The sequence below is a fragment of the Melopsittacus undulatus genome, chromosome 5 (assembly GCF_012275295.1).
Source record: "Melopsittacus undulatus isolate bMelUnd1 chromosome 5, bMelUnd1.mat.Z, whole genome shotgun sequence".
In the NCBI taxonomy this organism is placed as follows: Eukaryota; Metazoa; Chordata; class Aves; order Psittaciformes; family Psittaculidae; genus Melopsittacus; species Melopsittacus undulatus.
In genome coordinates this window covers 69,479,044-69,492,940 of record NC_047531.1, presented here as the reverse complement: position 1 = coordinate 69,492,940, position 13,897 = coordinate 69,479,044, and the positions used below count along the sequence as shown (strand labels likewise).

Below are 13,897 nucleotides of genomic sequence, written 5' to 3'. Positions count from 1 at the left end.
TTGTTCACTGGTGTTTTCTGTGTCTTTTCTATGCCTGTCATCATGCTTCACTGTTGTTACCCTTAACAAAGTGGGATGGTTGCATCTGTGTTGTCTCTGCACATACCTCTGTGTATTTAACCTTTTTGATCCATTTTTAGACATGAACTTCTGGAAGAAGCTCGGAGAAAAGGTTTGCCTTTTGCACAGTGGGATGGGCCAACGGTGGTTGCCTGGCTGGAGGTAAGTGTTGGCCATAACTTGGAAACGTAAGTCACTTTTGTAGACTGCTGTGTTTGTGCTTACAGATTCATTAAGAGACTGTGAAGTCTCCTCCTCCCTCCCCTCTCCACAGAGCCGTGAGCACTAAGCAGCTTTTGATACTGAGTGGTGTAAAACAAAGGCTAGAGCCCAAAAAAAAGTAAACCAGGATTGCACAAGGAGATGAGGACAGGAAAAAAGTCTTATCAAGTGCACCTGAATCCCCGAGTTTTTTAAATCTGATAATTTCCCAGTCTCTAAATATCTAGGAACTACACAGACAGTATATGTAGGATGATGTGCAACGTAAAAAACAGAAATTAACTATCAAATTTTATTGGAGGTTAACACAGAAGCTGCATCTTCAGGATTTTTAATAGATTTAAAGAATTTGTAACTTTCTGTCTTTTAAAATGTAATGGGAAAGGGCTGATTGGCCTAGATATCATTCAGAACATGATAAAAAGATGTTCCTCTCTGCACTTTCACCTGGGACGTGGCAGACCTAGACTGAAATGTCTCTAATTTGACAGGCAGTGCCTCCATCTCTGAAATCCAATCTGTAGACAGCTCTCCTTTATTTGGAGCACCTAAATGAATGGATTTGGGAACCCATCCAGAGAAACATTCAGCAGAACTTTCCATTAATTTTGACAAAAAAATCAATGGAATTTTTAGGTGAAAGAACTATTAAAAATATTTACCCCGATACCAAGGGGAGGAGAGGAGTATGTTCTTATACAAGTACAGTCACTTTGATACAGCAAGGCTGTATCATTTCAGTAGAGGTACAAGATTTTGTTCCTTGAAGGAACATATGTCTATTTGCTGTCTATACCAAGCATCTCTATGTATTCTCACCTCATGTCTGCTCTAGTTACCATCCATTGACCATGAGAATTGGTCAGTTTTCCCCTTCCATTAAAAAATAAAAGGTCCCTCTTTAAAGCTTTAATAGGATGTCATGGGTTCAGCAGTAGCTCATGCTCTGCCAGGGAGGAGGGAGAGATAGGGCGCCTGGTCTGGGCTAGTCGGGGAGGTATTCCATACCACAGCACGTCCTGCTCGGGGAGGGGACTGGAAGCTGGCCGGGAGGGAAGGGGTTAACACTCCGGGCTGGGCTCCCCAGGAGGGGAGGGGGAAGCTCTCTCTCTCTTCCCGGCTGGCCTCGTGGCGGCAGGTGGTATCGTATTCTCTCTCCCTGTTTGTCTCCTCTAACATTGATTTGTTATTGGTACCGGTAGTTATTTCTGTTATACCTTGATTGCTGGACTGATTTTACCTCGATCCGTGGGAGCTGTATTCCTCTGGCTCTCCTTCCCATCCCTCCGGGAGTGGGAAGGTGAGGGGGGGGGGGGGGGGAAACAAAGGGGGAACTGTGCAGATTTAGTTTAAACCACGACATAGGACTATGTTCAGCAAATAAATGAAGGGTGAGGAATGAAAAAAGCTGAATTTCTGCAGAATTTCTGCTTCGTATTGGAATTCCTGAAAGCACCTAGTGAAAAAGAAAAAATGAAAATTGCAGAAAGGCAGTTCAAGTGTTTGCACATGACCTTGGAAAATGGGATTATATCTTTCTTCACAAAAAATATCACTGTTAATATGGAATGTTCATTAATTTGGCTGCTGTGTGACTTTTTCGTATGACTTTTGAGAGTTCTTTAACCAGTTTTTTATCAGTTGGAGATATTCAATATTACAGTCAAAGCTGATTTGCTGGAAATGTGACCATAAAAAGGTCTATACAATTCTGAATACTGAGTCAACTTTGCCCTTGATATCCTCTGAGGTGATCCAAAATTTGAAGACATTTCTGACAAGTTAAACTTTAGTCTTTTTTTTCCTGCTTTATTCTTAGCTCTAAAATAGGATGTGCTTCCCACTGTCCCAGAGAGTGGCTGTAAAGAGAAACTGATGTTTATGAACTTGCTGCAAAATATGATTTGAGCAGCACAGGAAAGCCAATGAGGAAGTTTATGTTGCAGTATTAAATGCATATTGAATATTGATAATAAAGAGATGACAGCAGAAGTATTCTGTTTACTCAGTGAGCATCAGTGAATTCAGTCAGCACATAGACACTGTGTGCATTTCATACCCTTCGGGGGACAATATAACATGAGACCCTTCGACTAAAAACCAAAATTAATATTAAAGGAGACAAAGACCCAAATTAAAAATATGTGTGATCACAGTTGTGACACTGCCAGACTTTTCAGGGCTTAACTTTTCAGCCTTTGTGTTTATTCTGGTCATTTGTACGTAGCAGAGACACAGTTGAGAGCTATGGGTTTTCTGAACTAATCCTGGAAAACTGTATCAATCTTCATATCTGGGTACTCTTCCTGGAACAATTACTGTACCTTCTACTTAGGGACTGTTTTCACCTTAATTTAATCTTCTGGTAGACAGCTGTTTGTTACAGAACTAATGTACCTAATTTGTCAGAGAATTAATTTACTTAATGAGCAGCAAATACTTGAATCTATTTCTGCAGGGTGAGCAACTCACAGTATTTATGCTTTGTAGCTTTTCAGCTGCATGTATAAAAAGAAAAATAAAGTAAAATTAAATGAGAATATTAGATAGAATCATAGAATAGTCAGGGTTGGAAAAGACCTTAAGATCATCTGGTTCCAACCCCCTGCCATGGGCAAGGACACCTCACACTAAACCATGTCATCCAAGGCTCTGTGCAACCTGACCTTGAACACTGCCAGGGATGGAGCATTCACAACTTTCCTCAGCAACCCAATCCAGTGCCTCACCACCCTTACAGTAAAGAATTTCTTCCTTAGATCCAGTCTAAACTTCCCCTGTTTAAGTTTTAACCCTTTACCCCTTGTCCTGTCACTACAGTCCCTAATGAATAGTCCCTCACCAGCATCCCTATAGTCCCCCTTCAGATACTGGAAGGCTGCTATGAGGTCTCCACGCAGCCTTCTCCAGGCTGAACAGCCCCAACTTTCTCAGCCTGTCTTCATATGGGAGGTGTTCCAGTCCCCTGATCATCCTCGTGGCCCTCCTCTGGACTTGTTCCAACAGTTCCATGTCCTTTTTATGTTGAGGACACCAGAACTGCACACAATACTCCAGGTGAGGTCTGATGAGAGCAGAATAAAGGGGCAGGATCACCTCCTTTGACCTCCTGGTCACGCTCCTTTATTTATTTATAATGCGGCCATCCAGCCAGTTCTTTATCCACCGAGTGGTCCACCTATCAAATTGATGACACTCCAATTTAGAGACAAGGATGTCATGCAGGACAGTGTTGAATGCTTTGCACAAGTCCAGGTAGATGAGATCAACTGCTTCACCCCTGTCCATCAGTTTTGTATCCCCATCATAGAAAGCCACCAAATTGTTCAGGCAGGATTTCCCCTCAGTGAAGCCATGCTGGCTGTCACCAAGCACCTTGTTGTTTTCCATGTGCCCTAGCATGCCTTCCAGGAGAATCTGCTCCCAGATTTTGCCAGGCACAGAGGTGAGACTGACTGGTCTGTAATTCCCTGGGTCATCCATTTTCCCCTTCTTGAAAATGGGGGTTATATTTCCCTTTTTCCAGTCATTGGGAACTTCACCTGTCTGCCATGATTTTTCAAATATGATGGCCAATGGCTTTGCAACTTCATTCGCCAGATCCGTCAGGACCCGCAGATGGATTTCGACAGGTCCCATGGACTTGTGTACGTTCAGGTTCTTAAGATGGTCTTGAACCAGATCCTCTCATACAGTGGGTGCAAGGTCTTCATTCTCACAGTCTCTCTCTTTGTCTTCCAAGAGTTGGGTGGTGTGGTCTGAGCATTTGTCACTGAAGAAAGAGGCAAAGAAGTCATTAAGAACTTCAGCCTTCTCTAAATCCAGGGTATCCAGTTCTCCTGATAGCTTCTGGAGAGGACCCACGTTGTCCCTAGTCTGCCTTATTTGCAATGTACCTATAGAATCCCTTCCTGTTATCTTTAACATCCCTAGCCAAGTTTAATTCTAACTGGGCCTTGGCTTTCCTAACCTGGTACCTAGCTTCCCGGACAACATCCATGTATTCTTCCCAGGCAGCCTGTCCTTGCTTCCACCTTTTATAAGGCTCTTTTTTCCCCTCTGAGTTTCCCCAGCACCTCCTTATACATCCAAGGTGGTCTCCTGGTTCTCTTGCTGCACTTCCTTCTAGTCAGGATGCAACACTCCTGTTTGTAGTAGGTGATCCTTGAATATCAACCAAGAGTCTTGGGCCCACCTGCCCTCTAGGGCTATATTCCATGGAACCTTACTAAGCAGGTTACTGAAGAGGAAATACGTTTTAAAGCTGTGGTCAGTTTCCTCCTGGCCCTTTGTTTAAATGCAGCTGGGAATAATCTACATGATTTTGGTTTACTTTTTTTTTACTTTCATGAAAGTTTGTATTTTATTACAGTTAGCTGGAATTTGCTCATATTTTTAAGATTCAGACTAGCATTGAATGGAAGGCAGTGGCTCATCCCATCAGTGGAAAGGGTTGTCTCTGCTTTCCAGATCTGTTGGTGAATATACTGATGGTATATTTTGACTCATTTCCTTGACACTATGTCCTCTTTTAGTAAGCTATTACTAAGAGAACAAATTAATGGAATTATATAATTCTAATGGCCTATTCAAGATGCACAAAGCTAGGCCTGTCTGTTTTCCATGGTGTTATGCCTGCATTCTCAGTACTTATGGCATTCACTGCTTATGTCCTCGCAGTTTTTGCTATAGCATAATGTGTTTAATACTGTGACAACAATGTCCCACACGTGTATCCCTGTTATGGAATTATCTCCTTTGGGAGCAAAGAGCTGTAGACACTGACAGTCATTATTGAGGCAGCACAACATGAGAAAGCTGAGAAACCCCCCAAAAATTCATACTCAGTAGGTCCCAGAAAAAACTGCTGGGAGAGTTCCTCTCACAAGAAGGACTATGGTGAAGCAAGGGGCTGTTACTGACCTAGGCTGGTAAAACTAACATAAGGAGTGGAAAAGCATGAAGTCAGAAGTACAGAAGTATTGTCTAAATCCTCAGGTAATGTAGTTGGGCTTATGTTTTGCTGCAGCTTCTAACCAGTACTTCTAGCTGGGATGTGACACCATACCAGACTCTTCCCAAATTCACAGTAAGCTCAGTCCTCACTAGGTTGGTATCTGGACTGTGCTTGGTTTATTTCTACCAAGAAAATAACAGCTGAGAAGTCTAAGATTGTGCCGCATGGGTACACCATGGGGACTAACATGGGAAAAGAGTAAAAAGTGGTTCAGTACAAAAGTAGAAAAATAACATAATCAATTCCTCTTAGGTTGTTTTCTGTATATGATAAGGCTATCAAATGGGCAGTGACATTGACTTGTGCCACTACTTACTCATTGAAGGCCTGGGAAAGGACGAGCCCAGATGATAGAGACACACAGCTCTGAAATTATTCAAAGCAACCCTTGCCTTAAAGTTCTGGTTACAATAAAAGCAACAAAAAGAATGCACATGAAGCCATGCCAATTGCAAAACTTCAGAAACAATTTTGTTCTATTAAAGACTATGGTGTTCATAATAATTTGTGTGTACTACCAGGTTTATTCAGATTGATAGGTGCCTTGATGATGGATTTCATTTGAGAAATGAATGTGTCCTTTCTCTCAACAGCTCTGGCTAGGCATGCCAGCCTGGTATGTTGCTGCCTGCCGTGCCAATGTGAAGAGTGGAGCTATTATGTCTGCTCTGTCTGATACTGAGATCCAAAGAGAAATTGGAATCAGCAATCCTCTTCATCGCTTAAAGCTCCGATTAGCAATCCAGGAGATGGTATCACTGACAAGTCCATCAGCACCTCCAACATCCAGAACAGTGAGTCCTGTTCAGATAACTTTTTCTTCCCCTGCAGGATTCTGCAGAAAGTCTTTCATAGTACAAGGGTGGCTCTGTGTTAATACACACTTCACAATCAGCGGGAACTGTCCTACACAGACTTAGAAGGACCTGTTCATCACTCATTTGATTGTTGATAGCAGATATTCTGATTTTTTAAGTTGTGCTTTTGATTAACTTTGATGTTCTCTAAAAACCGGTATTGAGCATCTTATTTGTAATTTTATCTGCATTTTTGCCTTCCTCTTCCTTCAAGTCATCCAATCAAATTAGATTGTGTTTCTCTTTGTTTGTTTCTCTTTTTTGTTTGGGGGAGTGCAATGGTGGTAAGGCAGGAGTGGGGAAAGGTTATATAGGATCACATCTCTTTTGAACCTTGTTCCTGTTCCCCTTTTTTGCATCCTTTCAGATGTTATCTAATCTGTGTAAGCAGATATAGTTCTTCATGTTTTTAAGACAAGTGATTGGAGGTGTAAAAGAAGAACTGGAGCATGCGCATTTGGTGAGGAAGGGAGTGAGAGTAGCAGCAGACAGTAAGGAAGTAAGAAGAAACAGAGATACAAGTCTGAAAGGAAAAAAAGGGTATATATGAAAAAGGGCAAGAAAGTAGATTGGGTAAGAATTTATATACTGTAAATAAAAACACCTTTTAGTGGAAAATAAAAATATAACAGGCCAAGCCGATGAGATAAAAAAGAAACAAGATGATGGAAGCTTCATGCTGAGAGGCTGATGGTGATGGCTGTGAAAGAGGCAACAGGGCCTGAAAAAAACTGATAAATGAATTGGGCTTGATCAAATGAGAAATATGGCATAGATGTGAAGGACAAAGACTACTACTTAAGACAGAATTTTCTGGACTTAAGTCCAGAATTCTAATAGTAAGATAATTATTATTATTTTAACAATATTATTCATGTTTTCTAATCTGTTATCTTCATGGAATTCGTGGTGAAAATTGGAACTGAGATACCTTTGAGGGGTACCAGATCCACTGAGCTGTGTAAGCAATGGGCAACAGGACTCTAATGTTCCTATTGACTGGCCTTTTATCTTTAACTTGCTCAGGTTCTTTAAATATTATAGTTACCCCATCTGATATTTTCTCCCATCAGCACAGTTGTATATGTCATAACCATGGTAATACTATGAATCATAATGAATTTCACCTAAATAAAGCAGTATACACTCAACATGTTGAATTACTAAACAAAAATAATTTCATTTTATTTTAAAAGCACAAGAGCGTATTTCAAAGCACAAGAGTATTAACACTTAGCAGCAGATTTAACCTAGAAACACTGGTGATAATTTTACCTTGCTTTTTTTTTAATACTCCCCGAGTAACTGGCAGCACAAAGCTGCCCTGCACTGGAATTTGATTTCTGACTCCCAAGTCTTTCTGTATCCTCTCTTTCTTAGGAAAGGAGTTAATTTACTTCAGCTCTCAAGAAAATAATGGCAGACTTCCACACTTTCTCCCTGCCTCATCAGTGTCCTAGTAATAATCTAACTGGAAACAACAGGATGAGGAAAAAGTGCTTTACAAGTGAATTCTCTCAACAATTTCAATTTACAGATACATGTTAGAAGTAATCATTATTTAGATTACAATATGAGCATGTGATGCGTGCAGAATATTTAAGCTGGAAAATCTTTGAGGACCGAAGCTTACCTCGAGACAGAGCCATAGGTTAAGGTTGTATGTATCATTTGTGTGTGAAATGCAACTTTAATTATTCTTTCTGTTGTGATGATGCTCTGCCAGATTTCATCCATCTGTTTCAGTTGAAATGCTCCATCGTTTCTGCTCAGAACCCTCTGATGAAAGATACAAAACAAGTTGTATAAAGTTGTCTTTAGTTGCAGCTCAGTAGAGGCAAGAATGTGGTTGTGCTGATGGTGATGCTATGCGCTGTTAACTTACAGTGGTGCTGCCTTTCTTCTTTACCACTGCTTACCTAATGTGGATCCCACCTGCCTTCCTGTGGGCCTTGTCCATAGCCCTCGGGCAATGTTTGGGTGACCCATGAAGAAATGGAAAACCTTGCTGCTCCAGCTAAAATGGTTAGTCTTTCCAATTTAATTTAAAATGGTTTCAGTGCTTGAAAGAGAGCTAGGATGTGTCTTTTGTATCACACATGCTGTATCTTCTGTAGGATGCTTCCCAGGCATGCCATTAGGAAGTCACAGGGAGTACTGAAATTGAATTTAAAGAACTGTTACATCATTTCTCAGCAAAAGAAATTACACACCGTACTACGATCACAAAAACTGTCTTAACCTAAAACCAGTATTGGAGTTTTACAGTACATAATGGTTTCACTGCCAGTGTGAAGCCTCATGTAATGAAATTAAATCATTGTGGTTACAGGTGCAACATTTCCCCTATACTCTATGGTATGTCTTCTAAATAATGATTTATACCTGCTGAAATAGAAAGAAAAACCCAAAGGCTTCAGAATGGTGAATTACACAACTCAGTGTTTTCATTATGCTAAGACTATGCATAGTCTTTAGTGTCCATACTTGGGTATTCATGCTTTCTGATTGAGGGTTCATGGAGTGTATCATTTATGTATTGAGTTTTGTCAAGCGTATCCCTGCTTGGGGGGGGGGGGTGATGACATAAATATTAATAGATTTTATTCAATAGTTCTGACTTTTATCTATCTTTTATTTCGGAAGTATAGGGTTTTGTGGTTTTCTTTTAGCATTACATCATAATGACTCCATAACAGTGCATATAAAACATGATACAACCCTGCAGTGAGATGTCTGAAAATCCTGTCTTCAGTTTAGGAAACTTTATAGTCAGCCTCATCCACAAATGTTGGGGGATGTACTGAGGCTAAATTTTGATACAATAAAGACTTATTTCCTAGAAATTTATGGTTGCTATACTATTATATGTTTTCTCAGGAACACACATGAAGCAAATTCTCATCAATTTTTTTTTTTTTTTACAGTTGAGCTCATTTGCAATTTTATTACTGTTGGTAAAGGTCATACAAATATAACAGCACTGCAGTGACCAGAAGTAAAGCTGATCCTGTTTAAGTGGCCAGCCAGAAAAATACAGTTTTGCCATAAATAAATTTATAGAAAAAGCTTCTTTACAATACATTGACAAGAAGACAACTTCTTATTGTGAATATTGTAACACCTAACTAGAAATGAAAAATGGCATCTGTAATGCCCAATTTTGTAAGTAAATAGTTGTGTTTTGATTGTGAAAGCATAAAAAGTGGTTAAAATAATGCTGTAAAGTTAAACAAGCTCTAATTACTTTATATCTTGAAAATTTGCTCTAGTAAGATTTCACGGGTTTGGTACTGTAATTTTAAAGGTAGTTTAGCCCAGGGCATTGCCACTGACTGGAGTTATTTTACTGGCCCATTTTACGTGTATGCTTTCATTTGTAATAAGATTAACAGACACATGAAAAACACATCTTTTTATAAATAATTTTATTTTCTTTTTTTGCGTGCTTTACTAATTGCTTCCTGCTGATAACACAGAAAGAATCTGAAGAAGGCAGCTGGGCTCAGGTATGACCCTTTCACATAATTTTTTTGAATGTAAAGTTAATTAAGAATGTTATCTGTATGCATAGAGGAGAACAGTATTGTGCCAGTATCTCAATGATTGAATTATGATTTATACAGTTTAGAGTTCTAATATAAAGAAAATATTCTTTGGACAGGTTTGCTAGGTAAAGCACAAAGAAGGACATATGCTGCAAATATTTTTCTTAAAAGAAATGGCTACATTTCAGAGACATCTTCTACTTCCCAGCTAAATCTAGGAAAAATATTTTCCTTATTTTGGAGAACGGGCTAATAAAATATGCCAAGAGTTTGAGATTTAATGTTTCTAAAATTGCACCAGATTTTTTTAGAACAATTGTATAAATCATACCCAACTATCATTCTACAAATAGTCTTGTAAAATTAGGAGAAAATTTTTCACTTTAGTTAGACTATCAATTACTTTCAACTTCTCTCTGTACTATATGCACTGTTTTATACAGTCTTACTGGCTTATAGCATTCTTTTTCTCTTCAAAATCTCACAAGAATGAGAGATGAAGGGACTATATTTTCCCCCATAGAAAATATATCCAGCTTGTGCTCTGTTATCCTTTTGTCTGCAATGACAGGAGACATTAAAAACAAAACCAAAAAAATAGTTAGGCTTGAAAGTGATGCTCAAATCCAAGCACAGTCCTACTGAAGTAGTGTTAATCTTGCAGTTTGAGTTCATTTCTGTTAAGTTTTAGTGGTACAATATAATTGACAACAGTGAGATGAAAAATCTATTTTGTGCAACCCATATAAAAATAGCTTGTTTTTTTCTTCTTCAGCCCATCAAAATTCAGCTGAACATTGAAGTAGCTTAATGCCTGAATGCTAGGAGGAATCTGGTTTGCTCTCATCTTAAAGAATTAATTTATTGAGCTCCACATATGATATGATAGTTTTAAGCTGTTCACAGCTGAAAATACCTCATTAATAAAATGTATTTTCTCACCTGCTGTGATGGATGATGAATGCATAATAATGAAACATAATAATCTTTTAGTCTCAAAAGGATTTACAGGGGTGTAACTATGAAGTGTCATTAGAGCCTGTTTACAAAATCCTAGCCCCCAATAAACTGTGATACAAACTTCAGTTGAATCCCTGAGGCCATGTTTGTATTACCAAGTAGGAATTGTCTATCAATCATAAATATTCTAGAAGGTCAATTGAAAGCAAGTAAAATTATGAAACACATTTCAAGTGTGTAATTTTGCTTGCATTTAAAACTCAAAACTGAACATATGATTTCCTGAGTTACAAAAAAAAGTTGCTTAAAGTCTACGAATATAAAACAAGATACAGCAGGTGAAACTGCTATTAGTGACAAATATCTCATAGTGGTTTCCACCTCCAATGTCAAAACAGAATGTGGTGGGTTTTAGACATCTTTCTAAGCTAGGATGTCTCACTAGAAACAAGCATAGCAGATATTATGTCTTCAGTCTGTGGTGCAACCTTGAAGACACTAAAGAATATATTTCCCCTGTCCTTTCTTTTTCCCCTGTAGACCCTGGCTTATGGTGATATGAACCATGAGTGGATAGGTAACGAATGGCTCCCCAGTCTGGGTTTACCTCAGTACCGAAGTTATTTCATGGAATGCCTGGTAGATGCAAGGATGTTAGACCATCTGACAAAGAAAGATCTGCGTGTGCACTTAAAAATGGTGGATAGCTTTCATCGGTATGTTGGAATAAAGACTATACCTATAAAGAGGTTTATGTGTCCTATGTAGTGCTCGATACTGCATGGAATAAAACTACTTACTTACTTTCTGTTGTTCTGGTGTGGAAAACCACACAGAAAAGTGAGTGCTGAGTGTCAGAAATCTGAATTGTGAGAGATTCCTTTAGTAATAGCAACCACATTGAAATTACATCTCTTAGAACTAAAGATATTGGTACAGATAAGTTTCATAATGAGTGGGGAACTGTTAATGCATAAATAAAGCCTTGACAATACAGAAACACGAATAATTTATTAAGCAGTTTATATCAAAAAGTGGTAGGCTAAGATTTGAAGCCCTAAGAGCTCATAATAATGAAAAGCTACTGTGTGTAGCGCATAAAAGCTGTTAAGAGTACAAGCAAATTGACAGTTGTTCAGGTTATCTAGGGATATAACCAGAAAATGAAATTGGAAATATGGAAATAAAGGCCTTTAGACTTCAGGGAAAATGATGTTTATGTGACAAGTAGTGGATTTTTTTTAATGTACTGTCTGATTTGTCACTTTTTTATGGTCTGATTTGACAAAACATTTCGTGGCTCACAAAGGCTGACCTTTCCTGAATACCATTTTTAATGTTTTGGGCTTCTTATACTAGAACATTTATTCAAACATATTCATTTTGGTTTCATTAATTTCATATTTTTGAAGTTTGTGGAGATTTTTAACTGGTTTTGCAGTTCCTCTGTCCGCAACATTTGCTACATGGGCACCATGAAACATCTCATGTGAAATGCAGGAAATACATCCTACATATGTTCCCATCTTCAAGATTATTAACTCTGTAAATGTTTCTCTTTACATAACAGAACAAGCTTGCAATATGGAATCATGTGTTTAAAGAGGTTGAATTATGATAGAAAAGAACTGGAAAAGCGAAGAGAAATGAGTCAGCATGAAATAAAAGGTGATAGTTCATGGGAATAAGTACTGGGAATGTTTCTTCTTCTGAAGCTTGGCACTATTAACCCTTTGTCAGGCCGTTTTAGCAAAGCATTTAACCATATGCTTTAAGTAAAACTAACCTAAGTCCATCTATCTTCAGAACACACAATATCTCCCTAAATTATGTACAGTTAAGTACTTTGCTAAATTAGGGCTGCAAGTACAAATGCTGTTTTGATTCGTATGTTTTGCTAAATTGGATTTTTTAACAGATTTTATCTTATTCTAGCCTCTTCCAGTCTCAGAAGCAGAAGGCCAAGTATCCTGCAGCTTAGAGGGGGCACCATGAGGAAATGGGAGCACTCAGGACCCTAACACTGATCTCCTGATATAAAAAATCATTGCCTTTGATTTCTTACTTCAAAATATGTATCATAGAAAATGTTGCTTAGAGGAGTGGCTACTGTTCATAACAGAACTGGTGTTACTAAATGTAACAGCTGATTTTAAGCTATTTTTCTGGGCAAAGCTCTCTAGAGCATCACAGAATATTTTTCTGTGCATATACTTCCTGTTAGACATATGTATACACATATACAAATATATATATATAAAAACAATTAGGGTTTTCGGATTTTTTTCCATCATCAGAAGCAAATTTTTTTGATTTCCAACTCTAGTGACTACAGCAGTTAGCTAAAGAGCTAAAAATAGGAATTAGAAGGGGAAATGGCTACAGTGAAAGCATGCATTTGCTTTCAGGCAGACGATGGCAGGCAGTAACACAAAGGCTATTGTTAGTCAGCCTGAGTGGGTACAGCTGGAGACTGAAGGGTAATTGGGTATTGGTCTCAAATTTTGGTGAGTCTTCAATGCCAGTCACTGCTACAACATGGGCAATAACCCATAGCCTCATTCACCCTGATGCACACATCAGGATGTGTGCATCCATCAGTTTGACATGGTCCCAAGCGGGATTTTGTCTCGGTGATCCCTGGCTGCCACACTGTGTTTCAGATAATCCTGACTCCAGCCTGGGATGCTCTTGGTCAGGCAATTTCAAATACCTGCACACAGAACAGTAACCTTAGCTGGACTTCCAAGGGTTCAAGAAAAAGCCTCATCACTTACTAACACAAAACTCAGTGTTATGTTTTCCACTCGCAATTATAAAGTTCACTATAATTAACTTTCTTTTAATCTTTCAGGCAGGGTAGGCTGCTTCTTTTATAACGGCCAAACCCTCAAAAATGGTTTCCTAGCCCATTTGTTTTTCCTTAGCTTTATAACTGGCATGGACCTTGACAGCTCAACCCAGTTTCTGAAATAAAAATAGTATTAGTCTCTAACACTGTGAACTCATTGTTTGCTTTATGGCATGTTGTAAAATGGCAGTTTCTCACCCAACTCTCAGAATGTTTAATACAAAACTCTAAAGTGAAGCCTTGAAGGAAAGGTATTTCTCCTGTGTCCATTCACTGTTAAACTGTAAAACCTCGCCTAAGAATTGACAAGGCTAGCTATAGGAGGTGGGAGGAACTGCACTCTGGAAATGCCCTCCGGAGGCATCTTTCTCCTTTGGAAACA

At 38.8% G+C, this 13,897-nt stretch overlaps 1 protein-coding gene across 1 annotated transcript in view; it reads left to right on the top strand.

Annotated features, from left to right (window-relative positions):
• PPFIA2 (PTPRF interacting protein alpha 2) overlaps nucleotides 1-13,897 on the top strand; it is a 331,712-nt gene that overhangs the window by 309,032 nt on the left and 8,783 nt on the right. Inside the window, exons 22-27 of the mRNA XM_031047954.2 lie at nucleotides 141-222; nucleotides 5,893-6,093; nucleotides 8,119-8,181; nucleotides 9,636-9,665; nucleotides 11,205-11,380; nucleotides 12,235-12,332. Of these exons, the coding sequence (XP_030903814.1) occupies nucleotides 141-222; nucleotides 5,893-6,093; nucleotides 8,119-8,181; nucleotides 9,636-9,665; nucleotides 11,205-11,380; nucleotides 12,235-12,332 (650 nt within the window). The remainder of the gene's footprint in view (nucleotides 1-140; nucleotides 223-5,892; nucleotides 6,094-8,118; nucleotides 8,182-9,635; nucleotides 9,666-11,204; nucleotides 11,381-12,234; nucleotides 12,333-13,897) is intronic.